Source organism: Manis pentadactyla, chromosome 14, assembly GCF_030020395.1.
Source record: "Manis pentadactyla isolate mManPen7 chromosome 14, mManPen7.hap1, whole genome shotgun sequence".
In the NCBI taxonomy this organism is placed as follows: Eukaryota; Metazoa; Chordata; class Mammalia; order Pholidota; family Manidae; genus Manis; species Manis pentadactyla.
The window spans coordinates 58,096,870-58,115,462 of record NC_080032.1 but is presented as its reverse complement, the minus strand read 5'-3'; the positions used below and the strand labels follow the sequence as shown (position 1 = coordinate 58,115,462).

The 18,593-nt window shown below is 37.9% G+C and overlaps 2 protein-coding genes across 11 annotated transcripts in view; one reads left to right on the top strand and one right to left on the bottom strand.

The window, feature by feature from the left end:
* The window catches only part of DCP1B (decapping mRNA 1B), a 53,596-nt gene extending 37,498 nt beyond the window's left edge, over positions 1 to 16,098 (bottom strand). Inside the window, exons 1-3 of one of the 3 annotated variants that reach the window (XM_036907196.2) lie at positions 15,840 to 16,098; positions 12,130 to 12,170; positions 8,145 to 8,272 (exon numbers count right to left, since the gene is read on the bottom strand). In XM_036907196.2, the coding sequence (XP_036763091.2) occupies positions 8,145 to 8,272; positions 12,130 to 12,170; positions 15,840 to 15,989 (319 nt within the window). In that variant the 5' untranslated portion in view covers positions 15,990 to 16,098. The remainder of the gene's footprint in view (positions 1 to 8,144; positions 8,273 to 12,129; positions 12,171 to 15,839) is intronic. The other 2 variants (XM_036907186.2, XM_036907205.2) reach the window with 2 other exon arrangements.
* Positions 1 to 18,593, top strand: part of CACNA1C (calcium voltage-gated channel subunit alpha1 C) — a 671,070-nt gene that overhangs the window by 14,302 nt on the left and 638,175 nt on the right. The gene's annotated exons all lie outside the window — the stretch shown is intronic.

Below are 18,593 nucleotides of genomic sequence, written 5' to 3'. Positions count from 1 at the left end.
CTACCTGTTTTTACCTCACATATTTTGAAGCTCTGTTGTTAGGTACATATTCATTAATGATTATTATGTATTTTGGGTGAATTGACCCTTTTATCATTACATAATGTCCCACTTTATCCCTGGTAATTTTATTTGTTCTGATGTCTACTTTGTCTTATATTAATATAGTCACTCCAGCTGTCTTTCAATCAGTATTTGCATAGTGTCTTTCTCCATCTTTATAACCTTTAACTTCTTTATAACATTAAATATATAATTTAATAAATAGCATCTTGGGGAATAATTTTTTATCCAATCCAACAACAATCTCTTTTGGTATGAACTGGTATGTTTAGACCATTTACATTTAATATAATCATATGGTTGGATTTAGATCTGCCATTTTATTTTTTGTCTGTCACCCCAGTGTTTTGCTCTGCTGTTACCTCCTTTCTTGTCTTCTTTTGGATTATTTGACTTTTTAGTATTGTTTTATCTATCAGTTATGTTTGTTTGCTCTGTGACCACAATATACATGCCTAACTTTTCAGTCTACTATATATATATATATTTTAACCATTCCAAGTAAAATGTAAAGGCTTTACAACTATACAGGTCCCTTAACCCTCCCACTTCATGTTATAGTTGTTGCAAGTTGACCATAAATTGAACCCCATTCTGTCAATATTGTAACTTTTGATTTCAATAGTTATAGGTATTTTAAAGAACTTGAGAGGAGAAAAAATAAGTATTTACTCATACATTTATATATTTCTCTTGTACTTCATCCTGCAGTTGCAACTTCCTCTTTGATATCATTTCCCTTCACACTAAAGAACTTCTTTTAACATTTATTTTAGAACCAGTCAGCTGACAAAGAATCTTTAATTTTCCTTTATCTGAGAATGTCCTTATTCACCTTTATTTTTCAGAGATATATCCACTACAGACAGAAGTCTAAGTTGACAATTCTTTCATTTCACCACTTAAAAATGTTCCTCCAGTCTTCCAGACTCCATAATTCCTAAAGAGAAATCTGTAGTCACTCAAAACATTGTTCTCCTATTTATATGTATCATATCCCTCTGGTTAAAGATTTTTTGTTTTAATTTGTTTTTCAGCAGTTTGATTATGATGTTTATGGACATGGTTTTCTTTGGGTTTATTGTTATTTGGGGTTCACTGAATTTTTTAATCCACTCATTTGTGTCTCACCAAGTTTTGAGTTTTCAGCCATTATTTATTCAAGAAATTTTCCTACACATCTTTTCCACCTTTTATAGGACTGCAACGACACAACTTCAGACCTTTTGATATTGTTTCTAAGGCCCTGTGCTTTTGCTTTCTTTTTTCTCTGTATTTGTTAGACTGGATAATTTCTATTGATTGTTGATTTCACTGACTTTTCTTTCTTCTGTCATCTTTACTCTGCTATTTAAGACCACCTAACGAAAATTGTTATTCAGTTCCAAATTTTCCATTTTGTTCTTTTTCATACCTATTTCTCCACGGAGATTTTCTTTCCATTCATTTCAAGAGCATTCAGTTTTCCCTCACAACATAGTAATAATGGCTGTTTAAAAGTCACTGTCTTACAATTCCAACACCTAGCTATTGATTGGCTTTTCCCTTGAGAGTTAGTCAGTCAGATTTTAGTGGTTCTTTGTATGATTAGTAATTTAGGATTTTATCTTGGACATTTTCATTATGTAGTGAGACTGAGTACTCTTAAAACCCTCTGGAGAGTGTTTTGTTTAAAAAGGTGATTAAGTTCATTTAGGGTTAGACAGGGAATTCTGTCTTGTCTTTTGTGGACAATGGTTTCCATATTAGTTCCATTTTTGGAGCTGTTTGTGTCTATCCCAAACATATACCACTTCACTGTTAGTCTGGAACTTGGATGGTGGTTTATACTGTACATCAGTCCTCAAAGCCTTTGCTATGTTTCTTTGGCTCTGTTACATGTATATGAAGCTCAGCAGTCAGACCAGGACTTGTGTTAGTTCATATACAGAATGAGGGGGATCTCCTTATCCAGCTCTCATCTCTAGAATCCACCCATCTCTCCAGCTCTCAGGGGTCTTTTTCCCAGTCCTCTGGCTAGAAAGTCAGGGTTTCTCTCAGAGTTTTAGCTTCTTATACTGTCATTTTGTCAGTTGTCATGTAGTCCATACACAATTGGCTGCCTACATTATAAAGCAAAAGATAAAAAATATATAATGGGATTTTCCCCCATACTTTCAGACCACAAGGGCCCTTGTTACCAGTTCCTCTGGCAGAGACAGGATGTTTATTGGGGTATTTAGGTGCCTGTGCCACCACTATCACTATCACAGGGGCAGTTCAGCTTTGCACTGCAATTGGCTTCAGGGTAGGTCTGGGAGAGAAAAAAAAGGGGGTGGGGAGAGGATGAATTACTTCACACAGGAGTTCATTTCTCCAGTCCCCAAACCAGAAAGAAGGGTTTCTCATTTTTTGTTGTTCTTGTCCACAGTTCTGTTTCTTGGTCCACTCCTGAGTCAAAGCCAGAAGGCACAGAAGCAAAGAATAAAATCAGGAAACACCACCATACTGGATGTTCTTCAAGTTCTGAATCCCCTCCCCAATATGCCTGTTGTTTACTTTTGGAATCCTCAATTAGTTGCTTTTTGTATACCATCCAGAACTTTTAGCTCAGTGAGAGAGATATACTATAGTGAACTTACTTTATTTTGGCTGGTGCTGGAAGCTTAATCCCTTTTTGTTATAAGAAGTCATGAAATACCCCCAAGTAACAAATAATGAAAGCCTGAACTGGGATGGATGTAGAAATGGAAAGGAAGAGAGAGCTGCAGACCACTACTGAACAGACTCAGCAAATGGCTGTGGAGGCTTCAGTTTGCTTTACTATTACATACATGATAAAATACAATTTATTTACGATTACTTAGCTTTACAAGTGATTTGTTTATACAAATGGGTACTAGAAGTCCTCTGCCCTAAAAGGAAGTTACTCTTGGGGTCTAGATAGTTTTACACTTATATGAATTTTCCTACGGAAATAATGCTATGTGTGCTAGTGTTATATTTTTTTGGTATATCATTATAGCATTGGTGGGGTATTCTTAAGTAGATGCACAGTGGGCTAAAAACGTTCTTGTGAGTTGTCTTAGACACTTAACCACCATCTAAAATAGTTTTTCTAAATGTATTCTGATATCCAATTATTTTTTTATTCAAAAACAATACATGTACATAACTTAAAAAGTCAAATACTTTTTAAACAAGGTTTAAACAATAGCAGAACTCTTCTCTAGCCATTACATCCTGATTACTGCTCCCCAAAAGCAACCCTAATTACATCAATAGTTATTACTAATCTCTATTTCTCATCCAACTTTTCTTCTGGCATTTAAATCTTTTTCTATACATCATGTATCATTACCCCAGGAATTAAGGATTGCATCCTTTTGTTGTTCTCCTTTTCCACTCCCTGTCAGTTCTCAATGTTCCTTTATTACCAAAATCACTTAAAAAGAAATTATAAACGTACAAATAGATTTAAAGTATCAATGGTCAATTTTTGTCATGGACACCCTTCCTGAAGCCGTTCATCCTACTTAAGCCTGACTCATCTTTAGACCTTTAGTTGCACAGAGGTCATTATGGAACTCCTCTTTACTACTGCTCTCAGAGTTCCTTTATCCCCATCCTGTGTTTGGATCCCCCCTTTTCCTGGATGGCTTGTGTATGAGTCACAATAGGCTAAGTTATGCTGCAGTAACAAATAACCCCCAAAATCTCAATGGCTTACCATGACAAAAGTTTTCTTGTGCACATTACATATGCACTATGGGTCACCTTTACTTCTGTGCCATGATATCTTCATTCCAGCACCCAGGCTGACAAAGCAGCCTCTGCCTAAAATACTGCTAAGTCATTTTTCAGAAGGAAAAGAGACATGGTGAATCATGAGCTCATTCTTGAAGTATCTGCTCAGAGTGACACATATCACTTCTACCCACCTTCACAGGCCGAAGCAATTCACACAGTCATACTTGAGTTCAACAGGGTGACTACATATTCTCTTAGAGGGTGGGTCACTGGGGAAAGGAACCAAATTGTAGTCAGGTCTGACCTCAATACAGCAGAAATACATTATCTTCTGGAGGGAGGCAAAGTTAATAATTGTAAACAATGAAGCTACTGTAGCACATCTTCCTCTCCCCTGTTTATTCCACCTTTTTTCATGAAATTCATCCTCCACCTTTAGAGGTTTATGTCTCTTTTCATTCCTTTACTGTCATTTCAACAGTTTCAGAACCACAGGAGTGTGTTCAATCTGCCATGTTTAGTGAAAAGTCTACCAACCAATTACTTAAAAGGGAACTTCTATGACATGGCCTTTTGACAGATTAGAGCTGTCTGTAATTATCATTTTCATTCAGTGTACTGTTGCCATTATTTATAGCAGTTTTTCCCAGATTCTACAATGTCAATGAAGAATTTAAATTCTATTTCTTTTTTAATGCCAAACTACCTAATATGGTAAATTTGCTTAGAACTGAGGAATTGTTTTTCTAAAATAGCTTTGATCCTAAATACCTTGATTTTGCCTTTTCCGATTTACTCTAAGCTCTAGGCTTATGTCTACAATGAAATTAAGCAGCTCAAGAGGATTTCATTCTAATTCTGTAACCACAAACAATGATACACTCAACATGTTGGCCTAGATCTGAAATCTGCCTGTCATTGCTGTCCATAACTTACTTTAAATATTGTGATATGTTTGGGAAAATACATTTCTAAAATATATCTCCATATACCAAAATCCTATTTAGTTGTGAAATGGAAAACAGAGTAAATGGTCACTAAAAGGGAATAATGTCTAAGAAATGGTAAAATTCAGCTTTTTGTCATGTGAGCTTTTGATATTCTCCTCTCTAATATCTGAGATACAACAGATTCTCAATTTGAAAAAAAACTTGCTTTTTAAATTTTGGAATATACACTAAACTGATTGTTTCTTTACAGTAAACTTTGCTCAAACAGCATACATGTGTTAGTACTTTCACTGCTTGGGCCTGGGCTTTTAAAATTAGGCCTTTTCAGTACAGAAAAGCTGTTTCCATCTCAAAATTGTTGTGTGCCCTGGTGATTACTAAATCCCTTTAGTTTCCTCATTTACAAAACAGGAATAGTAGCCTTTTGAAGAAAAAGTTATCAGAATTACTCATATACAGGCCTGAACATAGTACCTGGCAGACAGTAAATCAGTAAGTGTTCACTGAATAAATTAATTTTTATCACAACTTGAACAGCAATCTTATTTGCTTTTAAACCTTATACAGATCAAATTCAACTACAATCAAGTTTAGAAATTATAAATCCTTTACTGTAATAAAACTATATTTTGTGTTTGGTCAAAATTTAAAGTTATTTATTTAATATCTTTTTTTAATTATTAAATGAAGAGAGTTTGAGATTTTCACTGTTTTATTTTGCTCTTCTAAATTTACCCAATTCAAGAGAGGGATAGTTATTTCCTTAGGTACTAATTTTTTTAACCTAATGGATCTAAAAAACTCCATCAGAAAACTCATCACAAACCTGTATCAATTCTACCTATTGAAATGTCCAAGTATGACCTATGATATATGCAGACCAAAGTGAAATGCCAAAACTAGACAGAGTGATTTCTGACTGTACAGACCTTGAGGGGTACAGAGTTCTAAAAACCAGTCCTGAATGAAGCTGGATTCATTGTCTAAAGGATGATGAATTAATTTCTATGTTATCAGAGAATATGTAAACCATATGCGATTATTATATATAGGATGTGAATTACTTAAAAACATTTGAGAACTGAGAGCCTGAAAGCACCTGGGGCAAGTTCTTCTGTGAACCTTTGATGTCACAGGATGAAAGCCTTTTAAAAATAAACTAAACTAAAACCAAATGGCTATGGCTGCAAAGGCAGTAAGTATCAGATATTAAGGAGGAAAAAAAAAAAGCCAATTTAACCCACAAAGGTAAATAGATCCATTTCCCTTCTATTCTTTGTTGTTCAACCATGTCATTTTTTTCTTATGGAAATTCATAAGAAATACTTTAAAATGCATCCCAAAGGCCGCCATCAATTTGTATTCATGTTTAATAGTGCAGAAAGCAGTACAGGTGGTGAGAAAAAGCAACAGAACTGAAATCCGAATTGGTAGCTTTAGGTCTGTAACTTCACTGTGCCTCACTTTTCTTATCTGCAAAATGGCAGTGAAAATGTCTACCCTACAAAGTCATGATTATGAAAGATGGTAAAATAAATGAAAATGCCTAAAACAATGCCACTCAATAGAAATATAAGGTGAACCACCAATGTGAGCCACATATGTTATTTTAAATCAAAAAATAAAAGAAGCAGGTGAAATTAATTTTAATAATGTTTTATTTAACTCAATATATTCAAAATATCATTTCAACAGGTAAATCAATATAAAATCACTGAGTTTTTTACATCCGTTTTTTGTACTAAGTCTTTGAAAATCAATGTGTATTTTATACTTACAGCACAGCTCAATTCAGACTAGCCACATTTCTAGTGACAAACAGCCACATGTAGCTAGTGACTAGGACATCAGACAGCATCTGCTCAGAACCAAGGGTGAGGCTTAATGTATATTTATTAGGTTCAAGTAGTATTTCCTATGAGATAAGTCCTGTGGGACTTAGGAACCTTGTTTTATATATCAACCACATTAAAGACAATTTGTATTTTTAAATTTTTGGTATACTACATAATAAAATATGTAGTATTATAATAAGAACTTAACAAATTATTTATACTGACTAGACAAAGTATCCAAAATAAGAGTAGCCAAAAATCATCACTGTCTGATAGTCATTTATTTTATCCTTGTGGTTATTTATTAGGATATGAATTATGTATTAGTTTGACATAGAATCTAATTGTCTAGAAAAGGAAAATAAAACCTAACTATAAACACACCAACAATTCAAACAACTACAAGCTACAGTTGATTAAACTACACCTTCCAGCAAAGAAACAGGAACAGAAAACAAAGCATTTCTCTGTATTATTACATTTTTCACTTCACAAGACCTACCATTAGTAAGTCATGTTACAGTTTTAATAGCTTTAATTTTTTTCTCACAAATTAACAACTCTCTAAATAACAGGATGACCACCTATTATGACAATGTAATTGTGTGTGAATATAATTATAAATAAATATAGCACTAATATGATGCTATATTTACTTCAAAACAATTCACTGGGGTTAAAACATTAAATGTTATTATATTACATAAATTAAAATTATACTGAATAGTATACAGTAGGCAAATTCTTATTTATTGAGCTCAAAAAGTAGGTTGGAAAATGCAATGGAAACATTTCTTAACCAAAGGGTCCTTTTGAAAGTTATCTACAAAGCACAGAGCATGTGTGAGCACACACACACATTTATTTATCAGTATGCTCATTTTCTGTGTATGGAGATGCTCCTGCAGTTCATCTATTTTTTATCATGTTTTCTCTGGGCTGCCCAATAGACTAACACAAGTGGTCTGAGATACAGAAGTAAAATGGGAAATACAATGTTGCAGAGGCAACTGCCACCTCCTTTCAAATCTGATAAGGGCCATTTAATTACCTAACAGAACTTCAACATTATGAAGTATTATGAAATTCTTAATGACCAAAACTCTTTGGACTTGAACTTTTCATTTGCTATGCATTCAAAAGATGGCACTTCTAGAATACAGGCTTTCTCCCTCAAACATATCAGACACTCAGTCAGAAGCCATATTCAAGGAAAAAGCACTGCTAGCTGAATAATTAATTCCATGTTCTGCAGCACAACCTATATATGTGTCTGTACCTCTGCAGTCTCCTGACCAAGAATTTGCTTTACCCAGACCTCTCTGATGGGTCTAGCTGCAAACGATAGGCTTTAAATACTTATATCATCACATTCACATTGTTTTCATTTAAGTTTTTCCAAGGAAGATGCTACTCGCTCAATCAGGTGTGCATTTCCCAAGCTAACAAGTGCTGATCCCTCAAGTCACTGATACTGAGCACAAACACAAAGGCATCCACTGTGCAACTGTAAACACCTGGCCAAATTGCAGAAATAAAACTACTCAATGCATTAAGAAAGACTCACATCTGGCATTTCTGTAGAGAAGGAAAGGGTCCTGGAGCTGGAAATCCAGGTCTTTAGTAATGGGTTCTGTCCTGTTTTCCATGCTCAGCCTATTCATAATGGTGAACCCATGCTGTGGAGAGGCAGACCTAAAAATCACAAGGGGTGGGGAGCACATCAAAAGACAAGTTGTTCAGTACAGAATACTGTTAGTATGACTGCATTTGAATGTGTCTCCAAAACTTTTTGTATGGTTATGCAGCTTTGTGCAAGTAGTTGGACACCTATGAAGTAATGACTATACGCTGGCTAACAATACTCACATGCTAATTTACACACTAATCCTATGTAACACGTACAGCGGGATAGTCACTGCCATTCTTTTGGTAAAATCCAGTCCTGCCAATTTAGCTACATGTGTGTATGTATCCTATTTCCCTACCTACACTGTAAATTCCTTTAAGGCAGAGACGGTAACTACCTTTTAAAAAATTACCGATAGGTTCCTTGAAATAATCTTGATAGTTAATATAGATAGTATCATCTTGAAGTTAATAATACATCACAATTATATGAAGACATTTTTTCATAAAAATGTTAAGTGTTGGTTTGAAATTGAAAGCTGCAAAATTTCTTAGAGAAATGATGCACCTCTAGTCAATGAATTTGTGATGATACAGTATCATTATAAGATTATATAATTTAGTGCAAAGCACAGATATTTTGTTTTCTTCAATATAAAGCAAAGTTTCACAGATAAACTACTATTAAAGTTTTTCTCTATAAAAATGTGAGATTTAGTGACTTTTTATTTTTCATTTCACTCAATAAACCTTCAGTGCCCACTCTCCGTCAAGCAGGAAGAACCCAAATGATACCAAGAACACACCCTGCAACTACGTGTGCCTGTGCCTGCCCCTGGTGACAGCTGTGCAGAAATTCAGCTGTGCCACTTCTGGTAAAAAATGAAATGCCACATGCTCACACACTGAAACTGAAACAAGCAGAACTCACCTATTAACTTTAAAAGTAGGATACCAGGGTAACAAAACCACAGAAATATTATGAGCAATAGGAAGAAAGGGTGTTTATATCTTAGTTTCATTTCACCTTTAACTATTCAATGCTGATAAAGAAGTAAAATATAGTTAATTACCATTTACAAAAATTTCTTTTGAGACCTCCAATTTAAAAAAGATGGAAGGTAATCCTTGCCTAACTAATTTTACAAAGAGGTAAAGTGTGGTGGGAATATAATCAATATCAGAAATAATTATGCTAATCATTTCAACTTAAATTCCCTTAAGAATGAAAACTGACTTCCAAAGATCTCTGACAGAGGGGTCTCTGTAAGTGCAAAGTTCAAAATCACCTGTGGGTGTCTCTATAAACTCTCTATTATAGAAAGGAAAACATGGGAGGAAAAGAAAAGAAGTAACTTAAAATTGGATTAGGTGTTTTTATACAGAATCAGCATTTGATTCTTCAAGTATTTCATTATCACAACAGGTTGTCATCTCTCTAATAGTATGGTAACTATACCATCTTGTAATTTATAATATAGGCTCAGGGAATAAATGTGTCAACTATTAGAAAGCAACATCTGAAAGAAAAGCCAAAATATCACTGGCAGCTTCACTACCTGTACCAAAACCTCCCTTCTGATTTTTATGAGCTTTCTATCATTCCCTACCAAAGAAAAACTTGAACAGACTAGGATCTGGGGGTAGAGGGAGAAGAGGGATGAGAGGAGCCATTCTTGAGTTAGATCTGGGGAAGAGACTGAGAAATAGGAAAGGATTTGTTTCTCAGTTGATCTGTTTAATTGACAGCTCCATTAAGAACCCAGACTATAAGAAGTAGTACTTGAAAATGTAAGTGCACATTTGGTTTGGGTACAAAACAGAAAATACTGTGTAATCTGTTACTCTTCTGCACTCAAAAAAAAAAAAAACCCTATTAAAAATCCCTAAAAATAATGCATGTTAATACATCTTTTCTTTCATTTCTCAAAAGAATGAATACTTGTGAGAAATGAGTGAGAGTGTATATCGTATGCATGACACACAGCGGAATTCAACTGTGTGGTTTTCTTCCCACACTTCACGATTCTAAGAGTCTGTGCCCGCCCGGAGAGGCCCATGTGGCAGCGCGCCCGGTGTCTCGTGGACATGTGGAGCCTACCGGGAACTAGTGCAGCCATGGCTCCTGGCGCCCTCCACTTTCCTGAACAAACTGACTCGGTGTCATCTGCCCACATGGCCGCATCATCCATTCCTTTCTTTCCACTCGCACTGCAGCTCCCCTCCACCTACACTCGTGGACTTCTACCATCTGCACTGTGCCCACAGCAGGCCTCTTGGTATCTGGTTCAGCTCATCCTCTGTGGCTCACTCTCCTCTGTATCCTTGCTGGCCCCCAAACCCAACCATTAGCCCTCAGCAGTTTCCTCTCCTTCAGAACACACTTTTTCTCTCATGTTTCAACCACCAAATTAATGCAGATACCCCAAACCCTCTAGCTGCATCCCTGACTCTATCCTGAGGGATTGGGAATCTCTATTCAAATACCCCATCACTCCAAAATCACCATTTCAAAATAAAGTTAAAACTTATCTCAAACCAGATTCTCAACCTGTCTTCCCATCCTGCCAAGGACATTGTCATTCTCAGTCTTCCACTTTAAAATCTTAATGTTATTTTTTAAATCTCACATTCCCTCTCTACAGTCTTTCACTAAATCCTTTCCATTTCAACTTCTATCTTCTAATCCATACTCGTGTCACCTCATATCTGCTCCACTGCAGTGATCTTCTCCATGTCATCTCTAACTTTAATTTCTGAAGCAATGCATCCTCACAATGCTACATACCTCCATATGCTTCCTCTATATGGTTTACCATAATTACATTACTCCCTGTTGATGAACCTTCAGCGACTCCCTACTAAGAAAATAAATTTCAAAATCCTTATTCTAACATTTCAAGCTAGCAAAATCTCTTTCTCTTCACTGTCAACTCCTAATTAATATAAACCAACATAAACTCTGCACCAGTCATTTTCCTCATTGTCCCTTTAACACACTAGGTTCTTATTCTATGCTGATGCGATTCTTCCTACTGGGACTGCACTTACCTCTTCCTCTATACAAGTCCAATTCTACCTTACTCCTGAAGCCTACTCAAGACTCACGAATTCTCTAAGGTCCTCCACAGTCACAGCAGCCTATTTATTGCTTATAGCCTATCAACTGGCACTGAGGACAGCCTCTCTGTACTGTGGGTTATAAATGTGAATATGTATGTGTGTGAGCACATTTTCTCTCTCCCCAGTGAAACCATTAGCCCTAGAAGGCTGTGTGCTAGGACTCTGTTTTATCTTTGCATCCTCACTGATAGACTTTGCTATGACATTTTACGTGAACATTTATGTGAATAAAAAGGCTATTAAGACAACATACATACCATATGATTCTGTGTACATATGGGATATTAATAATATCTGATAAAAATTACAAGAACATGAATTTATGATATCTGTCCTGAAACATATTCTACTGACTATACAATGGAAGACTCAAAGATGTCTTTAATTTTGGATCTTACTTCTTTAGAGTCAAGGGCAGGGGAGGGAGGTGACCAATAAAACCCTTTTCCAAATATTAATTAAATAACCCAGTATTTTTAATTTTGTACTTCTAGCTCCTTGCCAATGCATTATATTCAAGAACTTTGTACCACTCATTTGAATTGAATATTTAATACCATTTTAGAAAGAACATAGAAATTTAAGTTTATCTATATTGACATTTAAGTTAATTCTGAAATTAGCATTCATAACACTATACCAGGGGACATTATTCAGTATTCCCTTCCTTAGGTCGACTAAGAACTTCAAATCAAGTTCTTTTACTTCTCTTTGAAATATTTAAAATACTTTAAAATAAAACGAGCTAAAATGTTCCTTCAAAGATTGTCAGTTTCTTTATAAAAGTAACATAACCTTACCTTGTGTAAACAAATAAGGTTCCTTCCACATCAGTCTTTTCCTAAAAGATAAAAGCAAGACAAACAGCAAAGTATATACATTTTCTTCATTAACAGTAAACATTCAGGGGCTGGAGAACATATTAGTTCTTAGAAGAGTAGGAATTTTATCCAGTTCCAAGCAGGGACACATCCATGCACCATGAGGGGTTACTTTTTGGGAGAAGAGCAGCACCCCCCCGTGTGGTTCTGCTGATAAAGCAGCAGGAGGCAGCCATTCTCCTTTCGTGATTTACAAATCACATTAACTCTATCAAATACAGAGCAACAAACCTGTCTGATAGAGTGAAGAAAATAAATATGCTCCGTGGGCTCATTAGAAAGAAGAGACTAAGTGTGCTGCCCTTTCCTTGACCCTCTGAACTGGGGTATGTGGCGAGCTGCTCAAGTCATTGGGGTCTGCATTTCTCCTTGTCTGTATTTCGAGAGCTCATGTTCTCTTGCCATAGCCTGTCACCTAGGAGAGCAGATAACTCTACTCTGACTACCACACAGAAGAGAGCAACAATACCCTAGTTTTCAGACAAATTAACCACCTGCTTGGGATGGAATATTTACAGGCAAGTTCTGATCTTTGAAATAAAGTTAGGCAGAAACCTTACTAAACTAGGGTTCAAGAAATCTGCCTGGGAGAAACTGAGAAATTAGTTAAAACGGAAAACTAACATTTCAGTTTGACTATGTAATGAGAATTCAAAATGTACTTTTGCTATTCACATGGCTTAATTTCAGCATCCTATTTAACTTCCCAATGTTATTATTAATATCATTACCAAAATCATTCAAAATGTAAGTACTTCAATTTTGGTGAAAAACAGACTATGAACAAAGGTATAATATTAAAATATTTTTTTAAAGGCACATAATAAATTGGAAGCATAATCCTTTCACATGCTCAAGTAATGTCAGCAATTATCTTGGGTCAGTCCCCACATGAGCAGAATGAGATTCACTGAGAACTTTCTATAACTATAAACTCTTAAGCACCTCCTCAGACCTGGGAATCAGAGACCCTGGGGATTGAGCCTAGCAATCTTTTTTAATTAAGCCACCTGGGTGTTTCTGGTACATGCTACACGAGAACCACTGCCTTAGTCCAATCATATTTTCTCCCCATAGAACTAGATTGAGTTCTGAAAACAAAACCACTAGGCCCCAAATTATATTAAACATCACCATTGTTTTTTAAGAGCAAATGGCTATTAAGAGCAAATTACTTAGTAACAAGATTTTTAACCCTCGTTCATAGAATGTGCAACTAGAAATAAAGAATACGTAACAGTTAAAACATCCTAATCCATCTTTTATCTAATCTATAAACACTGGTAAGAAAGTTAGGCTTCATCCTTAAACTAGATTTCCTATGAAGGCTGAATAAATCACTTCAATCTACCATGAAAAGTATCCTTATTTCTCAAATGTGACCCATTTGCCATTGTGCCTTGAAAAATACTGAGTCCAAATGAAAAAAAATTATGCAGAGAGAAATTTTTTTTCTAACTCATAACAAGCAATTATTAAAACTGAGTATGACAACCAAAAATTGTCTTTAGACATGCCAAATGCTGCCTGGAGGTCACATCAACCCCAGTTAAGAACTAAGCTCTATGGACTGAGAGATAAAAATAACACCAGGGTTATCTTCTACTGACACTAGGCGGGTGGCCTTTCCTGGTAATGGGAGTAGCTCTAGCTCTACAAATCTTACCCCATTCATGACAATTTTTTAATGCTTCCTTAAAACACCTTTGTCTGTCCACCCTTCCTCCCTGATTCCGCCTCCTCTGAATGCCTGAAGGCATTCTTCATCTATTTTGTGTAGTAAGAATTCCCATCATTTACAACCCACCTGCCTTCTTGCATATACTTTCTCTTCTCAAAAATGCTCTTTATACTTTCACTAGATTTCTGTTCAAAAGGCTCCCATCCAGAGGCCTGAATGATGGCAAATGGAGGCAGTAGTTACAACTTGTTTCCCCTGAGCAACTGCTCTGCAACTCAACTAGGTATCTTTGTTCTGCCTACCACAGCCTTGAAGATTAGTACTTTGAAAGGATGACTTTTTACTGAATTAATTATGCTCTATCTGAAGGCTACACGTCCAGGAAGCAGGAAAACACAGCTCCTTTAAATAACACATTGTGACACTTTTCTACTTTTAAGGCTTCAGGAGAAGGGCTTCACTGGGACCTAATAAACTTCTGTAACTGTTTTAACAGGTATGTATCACATAGATCCTGCCAAAAATCTATAGGACATTGTGGGTTTTCAATAAGAATGTTTTCTACTACACATTAACAATGTCTCAGGATTCTCCAAACTCTAATCCTAGTGTCAGATCGGTATATGGAACTGTACATCCCCAATCCTTATCTACTACAGAATTACCTTGACAGAAGGAGCACATTATGCCTTTGGCATTTTTCTATAGAAATATAATATAGGAGTATACTAGCAATGTAAGATATAGGATATCTTCGTACTTTTTCTAAATTGCCATTGAAGAAATTGTCTACTACATTACTCAATATCCTTTATATAAAGACCCAGGTAACAATTTCCCTAAAAACTAAAGAGAAATAACCTCTCTCCTTATCAACTGGCATACTTCCTATTACAGAACAACTACTAGTAAAGAGTTCTCCCCATTTTCCCTTCTTGAGGCAGACCTAAATTCCTTACCCTTACAGTGAATTTCCTCAGTTAAGAACTTAGGGCAAGGCTGTTAACTTCTCTCCCATTTTAGAATCTTACTTTTGTACCTTTTTACTTTTGTTAGTGATTTTCGGGTGAATTTTAATTACAGACTGTTGAAGATCTGCACTGGAGAGAAGTAGAGATAAGTAGGCAATAAAATGAATGTGGGTGTCAAAAAATATATGAATTTGTTCAAAATGGACGTTTTTCCTGCTTAAATTCTGGTGTTACTGCCTTGGAGAATACATTTCAAAAAATCATCTGAAATCCATTCATCCAGGCCCAGTTCTTTATATTGCTTTGAAACTTACTTAAAAATTATGATGGATGATTATATAGTTGACGGATTCATATTACTGGGACAAAAATCACTGAGGAAAAGAGAAAAAATTACATCTGTTTACATTCAAATGGGTGGGTTGCAAAATTACACGCAGTTCATTGCTGCCACGAGCTTCAAGTGTCTTCCGCTGCTACCCATTTTAATTGTGAGAAAAATCACATTTCATCCCAATTCTGATCATTGGGGTCCTGCTCCCAAACGGACTCAACTATAAAACTCATTTTGGTCTTGGTGCGCTGCGGTGTCGTCATCTTCTTCAAAGCGTCGCCTCCTGCCAAGGGTGGCATCCAGCCCCGTTTTGTCTTTTACTTCCGCACGTTTGCTCTTTCCTCCGTGTGCGTTCCCCGAGTTCACAGCTTCAGCTCGCTCCCCTCCCACCAAGGTTGGACTTGGGCTCGTCCATGTAAGGCTGAGCCTCAGAACCGGCGCTCTTTCCGCGGCCCCGGCCCTGCCTGCTCGAGCAGCCCGCCTTCCCGGGAGCACGGGTCTCCGGCCTCCGCTCTCAGAGCCCCGCGCCCGGGCCTGCCGTCCCACCGAGAGCCCGCGCGGCCGCCTCCCCACTCGGACCCCCTCCCCCGGGCCTGCGAGGCCGACGGCGCGCCCCCACCGGCCCCGCCGCGTCGGCACGCACCCACTCGTTGGCCCGATGGCCGAAGGTGTACAGAGCCACCTGGCTGGCCACGTCCACGATGCGGTTGATATAGGGGTCGTGGCGCTGCAGGGCCGCCAGGCTGATGTCGCGCCCCTGGCCCACCAGGCCGCCCGCCGCCACTGACGCCATCTTCCCTCCCTCCTGGCCGGACGCGGCCCCCGGGAAGCCCCTCTCAACAGACCGCAGAGCTAACGAGCAGCCGCGCGCAGGCTGCCCGCCGCCCGCTCAGCCGAAAGGCCCGCCCCCTCCAGCGAGCCCCGCCTCTCTCACCAGACCTTACCAATCAAGGGCCGCGCTCCCTGACTCGGGCGATCGTTGCCTCTGTCAACTCGCGGTCTGTTTTCCCCCGCACCCCTCACTATCCCCCAGGGCTGTTTGCTTTCCACGTGAGCCGTGGAGCTGCGCGCGCCGTAAGATGTGTCTTCGATGGGTTCGACGTCTTGGCGCGGCATCTCTTAGGCGCTCACGGATCAAACCTGGAGTGATAAGCACTTCAAGCCATTGATAACTGGAGAGAAAGGAAACTGGGTTTCTATGTGTGCTAACGCCCGGGGCGGTCTCACAGTGCGGTCCTCGGACCCCCCCTGGGGTCAGCCATTTTCATGACAATGCTAAGTAAGACTCGCATGCTCCTTTCACTGTGTTGACATCTGCACCAATGGTGCAAAGCCAGTGGTGGATAAAAGTGCAGGTGTCTTAGCATGAATCAAGGCAGGGGCACCTCGCTGCAAAGGCCAGCACCACTCGAGTGTTCTCCATAAAGCAGTAAAAACGATTCATTATTAAAGTTCACCCTTTTGGTACACTTTTTAAATTCTGGGTGAAAAAATAGTACTCATAAATCACGTGTGCTCAATACCGAAGCGCCATATTTGTCTCCAAGAAAACACATCCATGCTTGAATTGCAAGCTGAACTAGTGATTTTATTCGTATTACCATGGAACACTATTTTCACGAAAGAAAGATGGACAAACTATGCGGCAGGTATTCGGGCAGGTATTTGACAGACTTTTTTCAAAAATAAATAACATGCACTTGTCACTTCCAGGAAAACAAGGACAATTATTGCCAATGATAATTTTTGAGCTTCCAAGGGAGAATTGGAAATTTCGAAGATGTGTATCCACTGCCAGGAGCTTGCTGGCTTATCAATACTTAGTCTTTTATGATGAGATCAAGTGGGAATTTGGAAAGTCTGTGATGAGGGGTTTGCTCTTGAACCCTTGGGAGAAAAGTGATTGTTTATCACTCTGGTGTATGTATAACTGGATGGAACTTTTTGTTAAAATCTATCAGTAAACCTTTAACATAACTTTTCTGGAGAAATTTATCTTTGAGTCTTGGTGCCTATGGGCTAAGGCTATCTTCCCATATACCCTGTCTCCCTACCACATGGCCCACTACTTGTGCTGAATAGAGATTGAGTAAATACTTACTCTATTGAACCAAACAATCAGTGAGTAGAATTTACTCATTAAATTTTTTTAAGAGCTCATGATTTACAGATATCCAAGTTGGTATAAAAGAAGATACAATAGTAAGTCCTGATCTTTCAGAGTTGACATTCCAAGGAAGACAGGAAAAAATGGAAACATGTTTTAATTTCACATATTGTAAGAAATAAAGGAAAAGGGAAAAAACCTTGAAGATTAGAAATCACCCTCAGTAAAAGAGATACATAATGTTGCAATGACTCCGGCATTGCCATATTGTTGTCTCCTGGCCCACAGAGTTTTGTTCGATTATTTATTTATTTTATTTTATTTTATTTTATTTTATTTTGGTATCATTACTTTACAATTACATGAGGAACATTATGGTTACCAGACTCCCTCCATCACCAAGTTCCCCCCACATTCCCCATTGTAGTCACTGTCCATCAGCCTAGTAAGATGCTGTAGAGTCTCTACTTGTCTTCTCTGTGTTGCACAGCCCTCCCCGTGCCCCCCCACACTATACATGCTAATCATAATGCCCCCTTTCTTTTTTCTCCCCCCTTATCCCTCCCTTCCCATCCATCCTTCCCAGTCCTTTACCCTTAGGTAACTGTTAGTCCATTCTTGGGTTCTGTGAGTCTTCTGCTGTTTTGCTCCTTCAGTTTTTCCTTTGTTCTTATACTCCACATATGAGTGAAATCATTTGATACTTGTCTTTCTCTGCCTGGCTTATTTCACTAAGCATAATACCCTCTAGCTCCATCCATGTTGTTGCAAATGGTAGGATTTGTTTTCTACTTATGGCTGAGTAATATTCCATTGTGTATATGTACCACCTCTTCTTTATCCATTCATCTACTGATGGACACTTAGGTTGCTTCCATTTCTTGGCTATTGTGAATAGTGCTGCGATAAACATATGGGTGCATCTGTCTTTTTCAAACTGGGCTGCTGCGTTCTTAGGGTAAATTCCTAGGAGTGGAATTCCTGGGTCAAAGGGTATTTCTCTTTTGAGTTTTTTGAGGAACCTTCATACTGCTTTCCAAAATGGTTGAACTAGTTTACATTCCCACCAGCAATGTAGGAAGGTTCCCCTTTCTCCAAATCCTCGCCAACATTTGTTGTTGTTTGTCTTTTGGATGGTGGTGATCCTTACTGGTGTGAGGTGATATCTCATTGCGGTTTTAATTTGCATTTCTCTGATGACTAGTGATGTGGAGCATCTTTTCATGTGTCTGTTGGCCATCTGAATTTCTTCTTTGGAGAACTGTCTGTTCAGATCCTGTGACCATTTTT